The sequence below is a fragment of the Agaricus bisporus genome, assembly GCF_000300575.1.
Source record: "Agaricus bisporus var. bisporus H97 unplaced genomic scaffold AGABI2scaffold_3, whole genome shotgun sequence".
NCBI classification, from domain to species: domain Eukaryota; kingdom Fungi; phylum Basidiomycota; class Agaricomycetes; order Agaricales; family Agaricaceae; genus Agaricus; species Agaricus bisporus.
This window is the reverse complement of record NW_006267366.1, coordinates 2,434,768-2,452,708: the sequence shown is the minus strand read 5'-3', so window position 1 is coordinate 2,452,708 and position 17,941 is coordinate 2,434,768. Positions and strand designations below refer to the sequence as shown.

The following is a 17,941-nucleotide window of genomic DNA, read 5'->3' as shown; positions in this document are numbered from 1 at the left end:
CTATACAATGAGCTTCGTTGAGCGAAAAATACCGGAGTTAAAATCACAGAGCGAGATGGATTTAAGCGGTAAAGCAATTCCTGGCCAGCAAGGTTTTAAGGCTTTTGTGTCCCCATATAAGGCCGCCATTACTCCTTGCAAAATTAGGAAGGCTTTCGTGCTTCTACGATTTCGTGTGAGTTGTATCTCCTTTCTTAACTATAAGTACAGCTGACCATGCTTCTATTATTTTACTATCCCCCATGGGGCTTTTAGCGGGACACCGATTTCCCAGTTCGGTTTTCCACCAATCTACCTAGAATTAAGGGACTGTGTGAGCCTGCTTCATATCCATTAGATATATCCGCCATTGAACATGACGACGGTACATGGAAAGAGGTTAGATTTAGAAAAAAGTATGCATGATGGCAGAGAGCGGGAAAGGGTCCTGATTTCTGAAAGGATTTAATTCGGAAGATATTCTTCAATGGTTGACATGAAGGTGTTTGCAATTATGGGTCCACGACACGTGGCTCAGGGTCACGCTTGGATTTCACACATCGCCTTCTGATCGGATACTCAGCCTCTGCAAGATTTATTAGCATTTATCCTGATTTATCTTGTCCCAGCACGAGGACTGTTCCAGAACTTCGGAACATCATAAATTATTTGTACCCCATAACCTTTGATAGCTCATACCCTGAACCGTCCACGGATAGGCATGGGACGATTTTCACAGATTTGAATATATCGATGTCCAAATCATTGATTTTGAACACTCACATTCAGTGCCTCATCAGCCGCCCAGTGTGCTCAGCTCCACTCGGCATACATTGGACGGGCACTCACGAGTCCTATGTCCTATCTCCAGTAGTCAATTGAGTATCGCAGTACCTAGTAGTGGTAACCCGAAGTTAGCCGGTAGGGACTGCATTTTGTTTATTTGTTTCCAATGTAAGCCCGCGGCTTCCAACTCATTCTAGTTTCCGAGGACGACCTACAGAGGCTCGGAAGCTTGGCTCAGGTAAATGCATGGTACTATTTATTCAATTTAGTGTTATATGTGCTATAGGCTCACGAGTAGATAGCTAATTCTCCCAATACCACTCTTGTTCGCGTTTAGCCTGGTTTAACCATCCATTCTAAGGTCTGGAGTATATACTTGGGGATAGCACCGGGAAAAAACAAACTCACGTGGGTGGGCGTATGTGGTATAAACTTGATTAGTATGCATATATATAGTTCATCGTAGGGATCATGGCCGGACTAGTACGAAAATATCTTTACCGAGGGTAAATCAGCCATTCCTCAATTGGACGTTTTATTTAGTCTACCACGACGACTCTCCGCATTCGTGAATTGGCAGGCAGTGAATTGGGTATCAACCCCAATAGCATCGGTACATTGGTATGATTGAAACAATTCAGATATTTAATCAAGGGGTTGATTTGCCCTTCTGATCACTTATGAATAGCGTCAAGACCAATACATTAACACTGGAATTCCAACAACCATCATAGTCGTATATCAGGGTGTTTAAGACGGGGGCGTTTACAAGAAAACGCCTGTGGTAAGGGCCCAGCCAATCATGCTGATGAAAACGGCTTGCTTCCTATAGAAGCCAGTAACAAAACCGACTATCCAATCGTGCCATTTCCCAAGTTGGTCCACCCAACAATTATTGTACATACCGATGTACTCGAACCATTGAGGATAAAACCCCGAGTGTTCCCAATCGATCATCCAGATACGGGATTCTTTGTCGACGAGAATGTTGTACGAAGATATATCAAGATGGGTAAGAGCAAGAGGTAACGAGAAATCAAATTTGACAGCTTCCGTTGGGTATTTTCGGACCTTACGGTTCACGTGCAATTTCCAGCGAAACCATGATTTGAGAGCGTCATATGAAGCGAACGGTCCCGCGCCCTGTAAGGAATGGTTACAAGTTAGATATGCGCGATGAAAAGAAGCCCACATAGTCTGGAGAGAACATGCCCCCCAAACATAGCTGAGGTTCATGTCCTATAGGTCCTGGTACATGCTCACTCCGAGGCTTGCCCGGTATCGAGACGCGCCGAAGCTGTTTGATATAAGACCGGAGAGTCCAAAAGAGACTAAAACGTTGCCATAGACCCAAATTATGCCAGCATTGGTTGACTGTCTGTCCTGGGATATAATCCATAACAAAACCTTCCCGCTCGTTGACATGCAAGACGCGCCGCACGGCAGGGACGAGAACTGTCGTAGTCTCGTGGACCAGGATCATGGTGATCCACTCGGATTCTCGTATAGCTCCTGCTTTAACCACAACGTCTGAAGCAATCCGCCTGACAGAAGTGGATTTATCCACCGAAGTCAACCTGTTCTCGCATGCATCGTATAGTGCGAAGAGCTCCTCATCCGACAAGGATGATATATCTCCCCAGGATGGAAGCTATGAAAATTATTTTAATTGATCATATCCGACAAGAAAAGCGCGATATTATACTTACTTCGTCTGGAGACAACGAGTGGTGAATTGGGTACATGGAATTTGGAAAGTACGCGTGTGACAAGCGGTCACGGGGGTGCGATTGGTTTAATGTTTACGTTTAATGGGTCACGATGGCAATTTCCGCTAGCTCTTGCACAGTTACTGGCACCCTCTGGCACCTGATCTTTATTGGTGTACACAAACGCGATCTAGTTGCGATCTTCGACTCCACCAGGACGCACTCTTCGGCTAACAGCATACGTTCGTTCCCCAGCCTCATATCGAAGACCTCAGCTACCTTTTCGCCACACTTTGTCTTCAACTTGTCAATGTCACTTTGCAGTTTGGACATCCTCTATTTTGGCAAATATATTGCGTTGCTTAATCGTCCTCGGAATTAAACTCCGCTCGGGGCTACTTAGATTTCAAGAAAGGAGGTGCAATTCACACGAAAGGTCGCAGAAGCGATAGCTTTCTTAATTTGTAAGGAGTCTTCAGCCCCATATAGGGACACGAAAGCTTTAAAAGCTTGCTAGCCAAGCATTGCCTTCACGCTCATATTCCTCTCGTTTTGTGATTTTCAGCCCCGGCACTTTTCGCTCAACGAAGCTCATTGCACAGTATGTTATATGTTATTCACGATACTTCTTTTGACATTGTTGCAGAGCTCATGGCGATTACTACTATATACGACAAGAACCTCAACGCTGCTGACAAAAATCGCTTTATCTCCAAGATCGTCGTAACGGCATCGTCGACAGTTTCCACAACCATTGACGGAAACTACTACCATTGGAGGATTTACCTTCAATTATCTCAATCCGACATTTCTAATTCCAGCAGCAAATCGGTCATTCTCGACATGATACCTACCAACCCACCCACTTCGACTTTGATGATCACCAGCAACGCTTATGCTAGCTCCAATTCACCGGCCAAGATCGAATTTGATATCTTTCCTGCGAAGCCGCTGACAGTCGGTCAGGTAATTGATTTGTTCATCGAGAAGGGCATGCATCGCTACACTTTCGATGCGACCGGTTCTGGGTGCCTTTTTTGGATCATGACTGGGATTCATCACCTGCATGAAGCGAACCTTATTGAGGCTGGGGCGCCGAATAAGTTCCATACCTTTCATATGGCTCAAGCGAATCTCCATCCAGAGAGACACCCTCTTCCCTTACGGAAGGGAACTTTCTACTAGGGAGCACCTTCACCTGTGATATCAAATTATCATTTCGTCGTCGTACTTCCAATGGTCTTTAAATCTGTCAATACTTAACATAGCATGTAAGTTGAGCTCCAGAGTAGTTTTTCATCCATTGCGACCAAGTATCTCGCCCTAAATGCTAGTACATATTGTTACGGTCCAATGACAGTGTGCTCACACTTATTGCCGTCCGCCGGCGGAAAGAATGTGTCCTATTATTAGATGATTAGGAAGCTTGAGTACATGCTGTGAAGCGATTTTGTTCCGGAGCTACAGTAGTATTATTCCCGCAACTCCGAGGTCGAGTTGGTTTCACTGGCGGAGAATTTTGTTTCCAGGTTAGGTTCGACTTCTGACGCTTCCCACCCAACGACAACATTCAATCGTACGATGTATTTATTTATATTAACACTATAAGTCCATACATCTAAATCAAGTCCATATCAATAATGTCCACTCGGTAAGTCCATGTATAGTATTGTATACTGTTCGACACCTTGAAGAAACGTCAAAGAAGCACTTAATAGAGTCCAAAGCGCCACTTAGTGCCTTTAGCACTGCCAGGTTTCCTGAGAGCATTTGATAAGACGGAGACAAGGAGCGATGGTATAAATGAGACTTACATCCGCTTGCTGGGGTTCAGTAACATATTGATATGCTGGCAATCCAGTACATTCAGCGACTGAGACAAGCCTGTATCCTGCTCCTTGAAGTTGCTGAAGGAAATAAGGAAGAACTTCGGTCCTGCAAAAGAAGATTAATAACGGTCAATGTCGGGTGCGTTTGACAGCTTACATGGTGCTAGCTGAAATGATAGATGTAATGAGCGACGATTCATGGATAGAATGATCGTAAGATGTTACGAACCAATTGTTTCATGTTGGAGAGACAAGATGGTGTTGGGGTGACGAGCAATAAGCTCGTCGATTTTGGCATACTGTTCGGGTACTGTTACACCAACGGCGTCTCCAGTTCTGTAAAATTTATCAAGTACACGTGAGGATGATTTCGTTACAAAAAAAGCACGAAACTCACTCGAAATCCCAATTGGCAAGAGCTTGACCGCGGACAGCAGCAGCTTGGCGAACGAGATCATTGTACGATCCAAAAGCTGGCGTTGATAACAAAGATAGTCAGCGGTCCACGTAGGTCACTGGAATAGATTTTGAAACACTTACGAGGGCGCGTGAAAGCGGGATAAGCTCCGGTAATTTTTAACAATGCCTCTATTCAATCATCAATAAAGGGTCTCTCCGACTGTCGGGCGAAAAAGAGATTGAACGTTGATATACACACCTTCAACTCGCCACATTTCATCGTGAATCTCATCCCAAGTGAGGGTAGCCAAGTCCTTGTGGCCCCAAGTATGGGACGCAACTTGATGTCCGTGGTCATGAGCATACTTGATCCGTTTCGCGTTGTCGGCATTGTAAATGCATCCATCTACATATCCATGAGCCGATTGAAGCTACGACGGTAGCAGTGGAAAATGGACGTACAGTTGTTACCATCTGCAAGGTAGGATAATCGTCTCAGACAAAAACTCGGTTGTGATATTAGGAAAGGCTTACTGAAGAAGAAAGTTCCCGTAGCATTGGCTGCAGCTAGGGTCCGGCTGATATCGTAGCTAGAAGATAGATAGTTTAAACAGCCGTCATATTACAAAAAGAAGCTGAATCTTACATGTAGTAGTATGGCCCGTCATCCTGTCGCGTCGTGTTATTACCGTTCTACATGGGTCGCTCAAAATGACTTACGAAAGTCAAGGCAACAGTGTTGGGTTCCGTGCAAGTAGTGATGACTTGAGCGAGTTGCCTTTTATGCGGCGCCGCAAAAACAGTAGCAGCGAGAGTAGCAAGGACCACAGAAATTTTAGTGAACAGCATTATCGTTGCTTTCTTTTTTGATATTTTTTTGAGGCAAAAGAATGTGAGTTCAACCACGGAGGTCGATCTGTAATGAGTGAAAGTGTGGAGTCGAGTGGACTGGAGACGAGAAAGGAAAAGTGCTAAACAAGCTGGGAAGTCGAAGAAGCACTGAAGGAAGTTTTCAGTGGTCGTAGCGGGGTTTTTAAGTATTTTCCAACTACCAGTAGGCTTAAGGCACTGACAGCCTTATTTTTCGGCACAAAGATGCCAAGACAAACCGCATTTTGGCCACAATATATGATAATTCAATTGCGATATGATGAGTTGTGAGAGGCGCGATCTATTTTTAGCGACCTAGGAACACTGGCCGGCTTATTCGGTTGACTGTTTCCTGGTAATAATCTCGATTTACCGCGCTGCGAGAGGCTGCGAGCCCAAATCCATTCAGTGATGTGCAGACGACGGTATTAAGTCGGCCAGGAGGATAGGAGTATGCTCCGAGAAGTGAGGGGGGATCTAAAATAGTTTGAATGTGGTTTGTTGGTGGTTGCGATAAATTGGGTTAGAAATGATCCGGGAAAATGTTTTGTTTGAAAAGATTTTAGGACACGTGTGAAATTTGGTTGTTGAACAAGCTGTAAAAGGCTAGCAATACAAGGAGAAGCATCAATGTTCGTGTGGATGGGGTAAATTTCGAAGACGGGGGGAGTTTGCCGACTAAAATTCTTCCACAAAAGCGTTTGAAACGCATGTCAAGTAGGCGTTATGCGCTCTTAACTTTTAAGTGGTCTAATAGTATTCTGATAAAAAAAAGTTGTATTCTTAGCCAGAACGAACTTGCATACACACCTGTTATCCCAATCTTGTCATGAACTATATGCACCATTCGAGTCAGCGTGACTCAAACAATCCTGCCAATGATCGGTGATCAACGAGGTGTCAGTTTCTGGTTGACGGCTCTTGGGTAGCACGAGGTTGATTATGTGCGCGTTCAGGTCGGGTTGCCACCTGTTGGTTGTTCGTTTTCCGTGAGCGGGGATTTTTGACCGATTTTTGACCGCTTCAATGTGTACTGCTTGCATCAGCCTGCACCCTGCACCATCCTGCGCTAAGACTGATTGAAATATCCGGCTTTCGTCCCCCGTATAAATTGTCCTGAGTCCTGGGATCGGGCTACGGTTGCCGACGTTGTCTGAAACTCTCAACTCTGACGTTATTTTATTGATGCAACCTATGGTCCCGGTACGCTGATTTGCGTACCGGAACCTACTCTCATGAACCTCAAGCCTCCGTTGTCTGGACGCACACTAGTAAGCTAGTTCAACGATTTTGAACGGTTGGGATCGACTGAGCTCACGTACGATTGTTTAAGAATGGAAAGTTTGAATGGTGCACAATAACCTATGCCTGTTGTCGAGTTGTTGAGAGAGTTTAGACACCCCTTGAGAGAAATGTGGGTCATTTGATCTCACAATACGCGGATAATGATTGGCTGATGCTGGTGACACTATCTAGCCTTGTGGGTTCGGCCCGGTTACATATATCATCATCACTACATCAAGCTTGATCTCGAGGTTTTTTCCTCGACAAGCTCTTGGAAAGTGACGTCGATGTTCTACTTATTTTCACAGGCCACATCGTGGCGGTGTGTCAGTCAACGCTGACCCAACGCTGACATCACCGTCACTGTGTTCCGCGCGAGAGCTGAAAATCTGCCGAACATCGCATCTCCGCTTGCCGCCCCGATGCCGATGCGGGGTGCAGAACGGAATGGAAGGGAAGGGAAATATTCGCGGTCAGCGGTTCCGTGCGATACCGGTAATGAATTTGTCAATTAACCATTATTCAATAGAACAGCCACCCACTCCAAGCACCGCTCACCGCAGTCTTCTTGGCCTATATATAGGTCTCTTCCACTTTCCTTGTCTCCTTTACCACCCCCATGCCCACTTCTACGCAAACTCTCTCTGAACAGACAGTTCAAGATGCATTTCATAGCTATCTTCGATCTTCGTTAACGCATGCCAAAATGGAACGATTATTGGACGCCGATGTGCTCAGTAGCGCCGAAGGTGATTTGATGATCACCGGTACGTTGTTCTACTTCTCATTACGCTTTCCGATTCTTATCTACCTTTCAGGTCCTGCATTGTCCCTTTATTTTGCAGCTCTGAGATGTACCACAAATCCACCTTCGGTCCCTCTCCCGCGTAACCCCAAGTCCTCAGCAGGTGACCGTCCGATGGAATTATCGTACGAGAATTGTCCACCCACCTTCATATCCTTCCTGCGCGTATGGTCTATGAACGTCCCCGCCATCCAGTCTCTCGCTCCCGAACATCAGCACGATCTTGCTCGATTAATATGTGGTCTACCTGCTATCCAAAATCCCGTTCATCGCAACATCAGCCGGATAGCAGCAGAACTACGCGCTGTTGCTTTGGAGATCAGTCAACGGCGGTCATTTCAGGACAGATTTGCTTCAGCGCTACAGACCGCTTTGGACGCCGGAAATTCTAGTCACAAACGAGCGTCGTTTGTGCCTCCACCAGTATATGAACCTACGTCACCTTCGATATCTTATAAACCGGATCGCGGATCATTATCTCTCCAGTCGCACCATCTCGAACCCCCTTCTCCATCATCAACAACACCTTCGCCTACCATTCTCGCTCCAGGTCTTTCACCTTCTATCGAATTCATCCGCGAAACACTTTACGCTGCGTTAGGCGATGTATTAGAAGAACATCCATCACTTCGTGGTCTTCTTTCCTCTGATCCATGTCGAGCATATTTCGCTTCCGTATCTCTTGCAATTCTTTTCGTATCAACGGAGGCCATTGATCAAACGACCAAGTCTATAATAGGCGTCCTTGGAACACCATTAACTCTTGATGAATGCCCCCGTGAACTTCAACCCCTCATGGCGGAACTCATGTCTATCGGAGAAGTTGCTGGAAACATAGTCGAAGAAGACAATAGTTCCCTTATGGACGCCTTACAACGTGGTGAAGAAGTGACAGGAGAAAACGAAACGAGGTTGGAGAGGGTGAAGAAAATTTTAATTGTGGGGGTTGGATACGAGAGTAGAAACGATGTTGGTAATGGGACGAGAACGAGGAAGACGAGTGTTCAAGGTCGAGCCGTGGGGTTTGCCAATCGGATTGGAGAATTGGCTTTAAGGATGATGTCATTGCCTGCGTTTAGGCAAAGACAGGATTCGGTTTTCAAAGTCCTTGCTGGGATTGGAGGATGATTAATGGATAGCGATGGAGTCTACTTCTCAAGACATAATATTATGTATACCCCGATCTCTTGTAATTTTCTGTATAGCTATTGGATCTTTATTGCTAATTAAGGCACAACTGTATATTGGGATACCCTTGGTGGTAGACAGCCTTAGCTTAGGAACCAAGATAAAGCGAGGTGATATAAATATTAAAGTGTATAACAAGTCGTGCAATTAGCGTTTGTACGATTGACCTTCCTACTCCATGGCGCTGTATTCCCGTGCTCCGTGATAATTGTTTTGAACACCGTCAAATACAGCCATGATATTTGACAGAAAGGGCTGAAAGTCGGCGAGAATAGGCAAATAAATGGGATCACCACTACAAATCCATCGAGTTCATAGATGTGTCTATACATATCACAGCCTTCGTCCTAGACAGTTTGGTCGGGATGAACAATAAGTTTTACACCAGAAATTTGATCATTCGCAAGCCGCTCTAGTCCACTCGATACACCCGCTAAGCCTCCCGGAATAACCTCAACGCGAACAGGCTAATGAAGTTGCTAGCATCTCGACGAGTATTTTCAAAGCGAATAAACGTACCTTGATCAATCCATTTTGTAAAAGTTCCGTCAAATGATTGTACAATGTTGTGAATGCTTCCTTATTCTCGGGTAAGGAACGTAGACCTTTCGTAAACCCGACATCCTTCTCTGAACAGGGAGATATTTCAGGAGCTTGCACTAGCTGCAGTTGACCACCGGGTGCGAGTATATCATAAGCCATCTGTTGGGTTTGTGGGATTGAAACAGCATCGAGAATGTATTCGATTGGCTGGGATGTCGTTGCAAACACTTCTTGGCTTAGAATCTCATACGAAGCATGACGATCAATGACCTTATGAGCACCTAGAGTTTTCAAATGATCTTCATGTCTAAGTGAGGCGGTCGTGATTATCGGCATGAAGCCAGACAGTTTGGCAAACTGGATAGCTCAAGGACCATTCTTAGCTACGAGGGTGGAACATAACAATAAGGACAACGTACCATATTGTCCAACATTCGTTGCTCCCCCAAAAATCAACAAGGGAACATCATTGTACTTTCCTCTTCCGTTGTTATCCAACGGAGTAGTGAACCCAAGACCGTCTGGTTTGATGTTGTATAACCCCAAATAGGCAGCCCCAACCGTAGACGGAAGAGCTCCTGCCTGATCATATGAGATGTTGGACGGGACCTGGTATGGCGACAATTGATATAGGTATAAATATCAAAAAGATAAACGAACTTTTGCGGTATGAGTCGGTAAGCCAAGAACATACTCCTGAAAACCTCCCGAAGTAATGCCGAATAACCCATGCGTGATTCTAAAACGTTGCAATGTCAAGCCATGATACATTTCATTTTTTTTATTTTGCAGACGAAAGATTTCACTCACACTCGATCACCGTTCGCAAAACCTTCCACTCCTTTTCCAACATCTGACACGTCTCCGGCAATATCTATTCCCAGAATGGTGGGATAATTCTGAACGAATATGCCGTACTTTTGGACCTTCCAGTCGATAGGATTTAACCCGGCGGCTTTGACCTTTATGAGTAGTTGTCCTGGGCCGGGTTTCGGGGTGGCATTGTTGGAAATCGCGAAACTGGCATGTTTGGAATCAAGATAGAGGGCTTTATGTTCCTTGGGGAGCGCCATTTGAGGCCAGAAATTATATCAATGGAGGAGCAGTTATCATTATCACTGCTGATCGCGGCTTCCGTCGACGGAGCGTGGGTGTTTGTGCCAGTTATCATGAGGAAAACATTATTCGTATGACAGATTAGTAATGTGCACATGATTGGCACAACAGTCCCATCAATGATCTGATCAAATATCATACCTATGCACTGGTTGCACTGGATGCTGATCATGATCATGATGATTTAGCTAGATCTGATTCACACAGCCCAGCATTATTGTCGGACTGATGTCAACGCGAACCTTGAAGCTTCAAAGGTCCAATTTTAAACCCGATCCGCTTCCCTGGAGTTCATGTGGGGTACCCCGCGATTTCTCGGACGCGCATCCATGTGTTCATTTTAAATTATTCCGACTACGTTGAACCTTACTGATCACTACTTCTATCACCCGTCCTACTCTGCGACGTACACCGCGATCCTAAGTACTCGAATTTTTTGATTGGCCTCCTCCCTAACTCTACTGGACAACGCAGAACAAGGACAGCTGCATAGTGATACAGACTCGTAGTTCTGCATAATCACACATCCGACTCTAGATTTACATCTAAGATTTAGTAGGGGTACTATCCGCTTATAAACTGTTCACACGTTTCTCAAGCACATCCATTCAACGGTACACAGCCATAGGCAATTTAGATGACGGAACAGAACATCAGTGATTAATGAGTTTACAAGTTTCTCATTCTCATAGATTTGTGGTAGATAAGAATAGCTCCGAGTCACCGCCTCAGCGACACACGAGAAGGTATAGATATAATCAACCCATCAGCGGCTCAAACTGTTGAGTGGCTGATGGGCTGATTATATCAATCCCTTCTTGTGTGTCGATGAGGCGGTGAGGAGATAATCTCTCCTGCCATCACGCCGATAATGAATATTAATGGATTATCAGAAATCGTATATCTCAAACGATGCAGTAGTCTTCATTCATACATCATCACCTCCCCCCGACCATGGATCATGCCCTTATCGAATTCCTCATATTAACCATAAGACAATTTAATGTGACCCAAGTGGGTTTTGCCTGGTATACAATGCACTAATCTACGTCTAACATATTGCTCTAGTATGCGAAAGGTGATTAGAACGACGTAATTCTTGAGGAGACGTATGAATATGAAGCACATGGTAGTTGCCCTATATGTATTTTTCACGGCCGATTTCTTTCAGACTCTGATTGATGAGGTGTGTATCTGCTTCCTGTGCTTCTCTCTTCATGGGTAACAATTTTGTACCTAGATAAACTTCATTTGGTTTTCACCATGGACACTTTTCAAAATAGTGTTCTTTTGCTGTCGCTATTCCCCTTTTATTGATGCAACTGCAGCAATAGTTGGTAGGTAGACCTTGACTTTGGAGGAGTTCCCTGCTCGTCCCGTCTTGATATCGACTTAATACGATATTTTACTAGCGAATGCGGCACGAAATCCGTCAGTTAAGGTGATTGGCTCATCTCTAATTATAGTCGTTGAAATAAGCTGAAAATCTTCATGTTGAAAGACGTGTCAACAGCTTGTTCAGATCAATCTTTGGTGCGCTGGTTTTGGCCACATGACGTCACATGGTAGGTTCAATAACGCCTTTGGTCTCCGTTATGTTGAATCAGAGCTTATCATCAAATTCCTCTCCTGTAGTCATCCTGATTGTTAGAGCCTATGCCTTGTTGGGACCATCACGCCGTAACGCTATTTTTCTCACAATTTTGGGCACAGTTAGTTTCTTAGGTGCTCTTGCTTACATGTGAAATTAATCTGTCCATGCAGACTACATTTGCCGCTGCCACGACTTTTATGGCCGGTGTCAATCACAGTATTTCCGGTTTGTCATCATATTCGACTTACTTATCGCCCCAACTCTTCATTGACCAGGCTTTCAGTAACTCTTTCACCCGTTCCAGGACTTATCTCGAGTTGTATAATAACAAGTTCTTCATCAGCCACAAACCTATACACCATTCTAGGAATAATTGTTTCAGTGTTTGACGAGACAGGTAAGTTCATCATAACAAATATTTGGACTGATCTTTGAATGCTCATTGTGCCTAGTTCTTTTTCTTATAATCTGCTGGGTCAGGTTTAAAAAATATAAAGAAGAATATAACAGGTTGATCAGAAAGATATACAGAGATGCGCTTATTTATTACTTGGTTTCCTTTGGTAAGTCATTTCACATTCTAACTTCACACGTTCTTAAACCGCTTCGCAGGAATCTCTGTTTCGGGAATTGCCCTCTGGTTTGCCGCCACAGGTCCCATACTTGACTTATCTCCTCTGTATGTGTTTTTCACTTTCTTGATTCCCAGCCTGAGAAGAGTTACCGTTACATCCAGTGTACCGCGATTCCTGCTCAGCATGATTGCGTGCCGTGTTGTCCTTCACATTCGGAAATACGGCCATGAAGACTATTGTTCGGGAGATACCATGAATGCCTTGCCGACTATCAACGTCACTGAAACGCGCCCTACCTCTGGGTTGCAATTTAAAACTCAAATTGAAAACAGAACGATCGAGTAGACATTGGGATATACGACATGTAAAGTAGGAGAGAAGTTGAGAACACACCTAAACAGGCAAAACCAAACATAAAAGTCTACACATCGACGTCTTGACTATGGAATAATAAAGTGATGGCCGCAAGTCCACAGGAGTCCAGCAGCTGCATTTGTCTTTCATTGTTAGTTCAACTCGATACACCATGATATACACTCTCGCTCTATGTACATATATTCCATATTTTTTTTGCACATAAAATCAAAAACTAGGTCATTCTTCATATTCGAAAATATTCCGAATCAGGCGGGGGATAGTAATATATCCCGGGGAGGGAGTGAACGAGGACGATTCGCATTTGCCAATCCCTCAACTATGACTGAGAGATTTAACACGGAGTGCTGAGAACAGAGAAATAAATTAAATATTCAATAGCCCGTTGTTTGCTCGAGGATCAAGGGTGAAAATTCATTTTGTTGGTCTAATTCATCATTGGACTCCGCTCCAGCACATGATATTGGAGTAGACACCAGGTAGTGAAGATAGTGGCTGGCCCGGAAGGTACAGGACAAAATGTATACGTACTTCCTGGTCACTATGCATATTTGTCCGTCGAAGCTTAGGCGTCGTCCTTCGAAGATTCGATGACCGGCGATTTTCCGGACTCGTCTTGCTCACTTTCATCCTGTTTCGCGCGGAGCAATGGAGAAGCCGTGATAGAAAGAACAGTTGGTAACGCAATTAGCAATGCGCCCCCGAAGAGTCCCCAATTGATCGCAAATTGGGTCAAAGGAGGATCTTTTTGACAAAGCTTTAGTAAATGTGGCCTATTTGAAGCTTCACACACTCACACTTCAATGCGTTAATTCTCCACGCAACTGCACCACCTGTTGCTTGGAACGTCTTGTATACTGCGCAAATCGTCAGCCCACTTTGAGAAGCTTGATGAAGTATTTGAATACGCACAACCAACGAACTTGGCCGCAGCGGCGGGGGACTCGGCTAACGAAGCCATCAACCAATAACAGTAAGACTATTACTCATATCAATGACTGCACCAGTAAGCACAATACTCAAGAAACCGCCCCACGTACTTGCCAGAAAGCATCAAAAGCACCATAAAAGAAGTATCTGAAAGTTCCTCAGCGTCAGCATGTAATTCTTCCGTTTTTGAGAATAACGCTTACAACCAGAAAGGACCGATGTATGTCCTTGAATCGGAGAAGTCTAACCACTGCTTCCTTCCAATCCCGTTAGCCCATCTTTGGAATGCAAGCCCACCTAGATAAGATATCTCGTTTCAATAATAAACGGTTCTCGAACAATTCAACTCACCTCCCCATATAGCAAACCCAGTTACAAGTACGAAAACCCATCCGAGCAGAGCGCGTTGAGGTCGAGTTAGATATTTAAGATCGAGTAAAAACCCAATAAGTAGGCCACCGAACTGATGTGATCACACCCAAATTGAAGATTTGAATACACATGCTAGCTTCGCACTCACCATTTGGGCAATCCAATACATAGATCCATTTAAAGATCGTGTTCTCAAAGTGAAAATATCACCTGAGAGTGTTGGTAAATGGATGATCAATGTAACACAGACGAAGCAAGTGGTACATACCATTGACGCTATTCTGTTGGTAAGAGTAGAAGAAGTTGGCACAGAAGAATGCCGGAATAAGTAGAAGAATTCTCCAATTTCCCAGTGACGTTACAAAGTTGTTGACTTCGCGATGGATGGCCGCGGTAAAATTCGCCGATTTCTCAGGGCGTGATCCAGCCATCGTACCATCCTTTCTGACAACCTTGTGTGGCGGGGCAATCGAGACGGAAAACAGCCAGCCAAAGGCTAATGTCAGAATTAGTATCAGATACGAGAATCGCAAGGTTTATCTTCATCTCACCCATGATAGCTATGAAAGCGCCATCTGACATGATAATGGATTCAATGCCAAACGTTCAGGAAACATATCATATCAAGACTCACATGTTCCATCAGTAACTGTGCCAGCCGTGGAGTTGAAATTGAGGGCGAACGAAATGAAGGACCCAATACCTCCTCCAAGGTTAAATACAACCTTCGCTGTAATCAGTCGTCTTTTTCAATGAACAAACAGAGGGTAACACTTACCCAGAACAGAGCGATGGCTCGTCCTTTCTGATCTGGTAGAGGATACGAAACCATGATCTGCATGGAAGTATATCAGACATCAAGAATGAATCAAGACGAGAAAAACTCAACAGCTCCTTGCGCTACCCAAAGGAAAGATGCACCGATACCAAGGATTGCTCCAGATGCAATGACAAAAGCCGCATTGTTCGTGTGGTTGTAGCATAGGAGTGATCCGGAGTACAATGGGTAAGTCCAGCCACCTATGTAAAGCAGGGCCTGTCACCGCCGGGAAGTTTCATCGTGAAAGTTAAACCAACCTATCAGTAGACACGCTTTCGGACCGAGCATCTATTAAATTTGCGGATTAGTGATCGGTATTTCGGTACCGAAGATACTTGCATCAAAGATCGGAGGAACAAAAAAGAGCGCAGATGCCGCCGTTGCTGCTAACAGAGCGACGGTTGCATTGGCCGCGACTGTGCTATCGAGCTGACCAGACCCTCCCAAACCACTAATAGCGTTGTACATTCCTATTCGACAGTCGTCTTCGTCAGCGATAACATGAGAAAGGATCGAACAACCCAAATCTTGCCTGGACAACAAAAGCACACGATAGAGATAAGCAGTACTTGAGTCATTGGCGACCGATATACTTCAGACATGGTTCGGCCCATTGTTGGACGTATTCTCTAGCCGTCAAGTCGGGGATGTTGAAGTAGGGTGACAGACAAACGGAGGGTAGTTCCGAAACCATACCTTCCAAGTTTTATTTAATTTTCACGCCGAATGCTGCCATCTCGTGCCGCGGGGTGGGTACATGTCATTCTCATGGAACTGAATATTAAAAGCAGAGGTATCCCCTTTGGTTGGTAGAGTTACCACATGACCAACTATAAGGAGACAAGAATTCGATATAAGCATGTGCCAAGGGAAATGTATTAAAGGAGCGGTGAAAGGGCCAGGAAGAAAAATGGAGCTGCGGCCAAATGACTTCAGTACTTTAAAGAAGAGACAACTATCGATCAGGTAATTTCGGTGACAAGGCAAATGCTAAGTACTAAGTAGTGAGTCACTTGCCATAGTCATACAATCAAACTACCAATGAATAATTTAAACGCCCTCGCTACGACATCCTCGTCAGGCTGTAGATGCTGCCTTCAGTCCCTTACTATTTTCATGTGAATCAGCTCAAGCATTCTAATCATGAAAAGAGACTCACTCGTCCGCATTCGACAATATGCCTTCCAACTGCAAACGAAAGCGATTAATATCTTTATCCCACACGTCGGTGTCAACATGACCGTGGTCAAGCATGAATGCTTCGATTTCACGAATAAAGTGCTCCAGATCTCTTGTTCGAACGATGGATAATTCTGGCTCTTTTGATCCGCGCGCTTTGGCGAGGTAAGATGCAACCAAAGTCGACATAGCACCTGGGTCACGTGGAACGAAAATCAGCTAGGGCGCAATGTGAATTTGAAAGGAGAATTCACCAAAGATTGTTGTTTGAACAGCGGTCTGTTGAAAATCGAATGTCAGCACTGTCAATTACTCTTATCTTTTTACTGACCGATCTGCCAGTGGTGCCGACTGCTGATAGCCCGGTTGTGATAGAACCGAAAAGGACCTGTAGTCCAATGGCGGCGTTGAGCGTCCAACCAGTAGATTTTGCTTTTGCTGCATAAGTGTCTCGTTTAGCCTTGGCAACATCGAGAGTGGGTTGGAGGCGTTTTCCGACTGTTGGCTACGGCGAAAATTGGGGTTAAATCCTCGAGATAAACTTCCGAGTTGAACAGAACTTACCTTTTCATCAGCTAGCCAGTCGGTGTTCGACCTTCTTGAACCTGGCCCATGGCCAAGCGACGCCGGGGCGTAACTTCGTTGCCGGCGTGTTGGTATAACACCATTATCGACGAGACGAGCATGAGGGAGTGGAGGCAATGATTGATCCGTGCGAACTGCGCTATTTCTGTGCAGCTCGGGATAACCCATGGCCAATAACGAGTCTGAATCCTCTAGCTTCTCCATTGAAGAACCGGGATGGCCGGCACTCATAGGACGCGCCATTGTTAGCTGTGGCGGTGGTGGTCGCGTAGGTGAACTAGGCTGTTCTCGCAGAGTCGACGCCGTCATTGGCCTTGCAGCAAGGTTGGCTGTTCGTTCTGGCGTTGAACGGGCGGCAGGGGGTTGTAATACGGGTATTAACGGTTGGTGCGACGGTGTTGTGGTTTCGATTCGATCAGCGGTTTCGGGTTTTTGGTGAGGAGCTGGTGCATCTGCTACCGGTGGCGATCCTGCCTGGGGCGCGCCAGACGGAATCGAAGCTACAGTATCTTGTAATCCAGGTGTAGCTGTAGACTCGTGGATTGGCCTTGGATGAGGAGAGCTAGAATTGGCTGGACCTGAGGGATTTGTAGAAGGTGGTGTTTGCCTCTCCATCACGAATACTACAGACTAGACTCGAAAGGGAGAAGGAAGTTGTCATTCGCTTCATCCTGCACGGCGACGCTCTTTTGATACCTGTTGGTGGCATGATAGACAGATTGCATGGAAGTCGGATATAAAAACCTGTGGGAACACATTCAACGCAAAACTTGGAAACTTGCCAAAAACGGATTGTCAAAACATTTTTCCATGACAAGAGCTCCACCTGTACTCTCACACTATCGTCGTCACGAACAACGCCCCGTGGTGGGTGTTCAAGGTGGGGCCATTGGCCAGAAGCTTTACTCCAAATAATGGATGTATAACAATACCTCGATACTTTAGCAGGGGGAAGCAATCATTGTTTTCCTCTTGATCAAGATGTGTCAAAGCTCTTTTCACT

General features: G+C 45.1%; 8 protein-coding genes across 8 annotated transcripts; 3 read left to right on the top strand and 5 right to left on the bottom strand.

The window, feature by feature from the left end:
• Positions 1-1,415: 1,415 nt before the first annotated feature.
• AGABI2DRAFT_219011 (hypothetical protein) lies at positions 1,416-2,515 on the bottom strand. The gene is made up of 3 exons (XM_006459620.1): positions 2,475-2,515; positions 1,958-2,416; positions 1,416-1,908 (listed from the first exon to the last, which is right to left on the bottom strand). Exons 1-3 carry the CDS (start codon positions 2,508-2,510, stop codon positions 1,531-1,533), a joined length of 873 nt encoding a protein of 290 aa, XP_006459683.1. The 5' UTR covers positions 2,511-2,515; the 3' UTR covers positions 1,416-1,530.
• A 562-nt stretch (positions 2,516-3,077) lies between these two features.
• On the top strand, positions 3,078-3,659 carry AGABI2DRAFT_116642 (hypothetical protein; the record flags this gene model as incomplete). Its single annotated transcript, XM_006459619.1, has 1 exon — positions 3,078-3,659. The coding sequence occupies one exon, from the start codon at positions 3,078-3,080 to the stop codon at positions 3,657-3,659; it is 582 nt and encodes a 193-aa protein (XP_006459682.1).
• Positions 3,660-4,040: 381 nt separating this feature from the next.
• AGABI2DRAFT_135047 (hypothetical protein) lies at positions 4,041-5,635 on the bottom strand. The gene is made up of 11 exons (XM_006459618.1): positions 5,423-5,635; positions 5,349-5,371; positions 5,237-5,292; positions 5,165-5,176; positions 4,962-5,108; positions 4,844-4,891; positions 4,701-4,776; positions 4,533-4,639; positions 4,461-4,470; positions 4,289-4,409; positions 4,041-4,234 (listed from the first exon to the last, which is right to left on the bottom strand). Exons 1-11 carry the CDS (start codon positions 5,549-5,551, stop codon positions 4,217-4,219), a joined length of 747 nt encoding a protein of 248 aa, XP_006459681.1. The 5' UTR covers positions 5,552-5,635; the 3' UTR covers positions 4,041-4,216.
• A 1,840-nt stretch (positions 5,636-7,475) lies between these two features.
• Positions 7,476-8,910, top strand: AGABI2DRAFT_184273 (hypothetical protein; the record flags this gene model as incomplete). Its single annotated transcript, XM_006459617.1, has 2 exons — positions 7,476-7,623; positions 7,675-8,910. 2 exons carry the CDS (start codon positions 7,476-7,478, stop codon positions 8,787-8,789), a joined length of 1,263 nt encoding a protein of 420 aa, XP_006459680.1. The 3' UTR covers positions 8,790-8,910.
• A 286-nt stretch (positions 8,911-9,196) lies between these two features.
• AGABI2DRAFT_202034 (hypothetical protein) lies at positions 9,197-10,524 on the bottom strand (the record flags this gene model as incomplete). Its single annotated transcript, XM_006459616.1, has 5 exons — positions 10,203-10,524; positions 10,053-10,131; positions 9,812-10,001; positions 9,369-9,757; positions 9,197-9,316 (listed from the first exon to the last, which is right to left on the bottom strand). The coding sequence occupies exons 1-5, from the start codon at positions 10,463-10,465 to the stop codon at positions 9,197-9,199; spliced, it is 1,041 nt and encodes a 346-aa protein (XP_006459679.1). The 5' UTR covers positions 10,466-10,524.
• A 1,579-nt stretch (positions 10,525-12,103) lies between these two features.
• AGABI2DRAFT_116638 (hypothetical protein) lies at positions 12,104-13,022 on the top strand (the record flags this gene model as incomplete). Its single annotated transcript, XM_006459615.1, has 6 exons — positions 12,104-12,220; positions 12,273-12,327; positions 12,386-12,499; positions 12,555-12,665; positions 12,715-12,781; positions 12,839-13,022. The coding sequence occupies 6 exons, from the start codon at positions 12,104-12,106 to the stop codon at positions 13,020-13,022; spliced, it is 648 nt and encodes a 215-aa protein (XP_006459678.1).
• A 438-nt stretch (positions 13,023-13,460) lies between these two features.
• AGABI2DRAFT_184271 (hypothetical protein) lies at positions 13,461-15,752 on the bottom strand (the record flags this gene model as incomplete). Its single annotated transcript, XM_006459614.1, has 15 exons — positions 13,461-13,796; positions 13,850-13,909; positions 13,965-14,031; positions 14,093-14,129; positions 14,186-14,279; positions 14,334-14,445; positions 14,503-14,564; positions 14,623-14,850; positions 14,906-14,929; positions 14,989-15,079; positions 15,133-15,189; positions 15,244-15,374; positions 15,432-15,462; positions 15,514-15,644; positions 15,707-15,752. 15 exons carry the CDS (start codon positions 15,750-15,752, stop codon positions 13,618-13,620), a joined length of 1,350 nt encoding a protein of 449 aa, XP_006459677.1. The 3' UTR covers positions 13,461-13,617.
• Positions 15,753-15,917: 165 nt separating this feature from the next.
• AGABI2DRAFT_135041 (hypothetical protein) lies at positions 15,918-17,592 on the bottom strand. The gene is made up of 5 exons (XM_006459613.1): positions 16,918-17,592; positions 16,685-16,858; positions 16,608-16,632; positions 16,334-16,547; positions 15,918-16,282 (listed from the first exon to the last, which is right to left on the bottom strand). The coding sequence occupies exons 1-5, from the start codon at positions 17,179-17,181 to the stop codon at positions 16,252-16,254; spliced, it is 708 nt and encodes a 235-aa protein (XP_006459676.1). The 5' UTR covers positions 17,182-17,592; the 3' UTR covers positions 15,918-16,251.
• Positions 17,593-17,941: the final 349 nt, after the last annotated feature.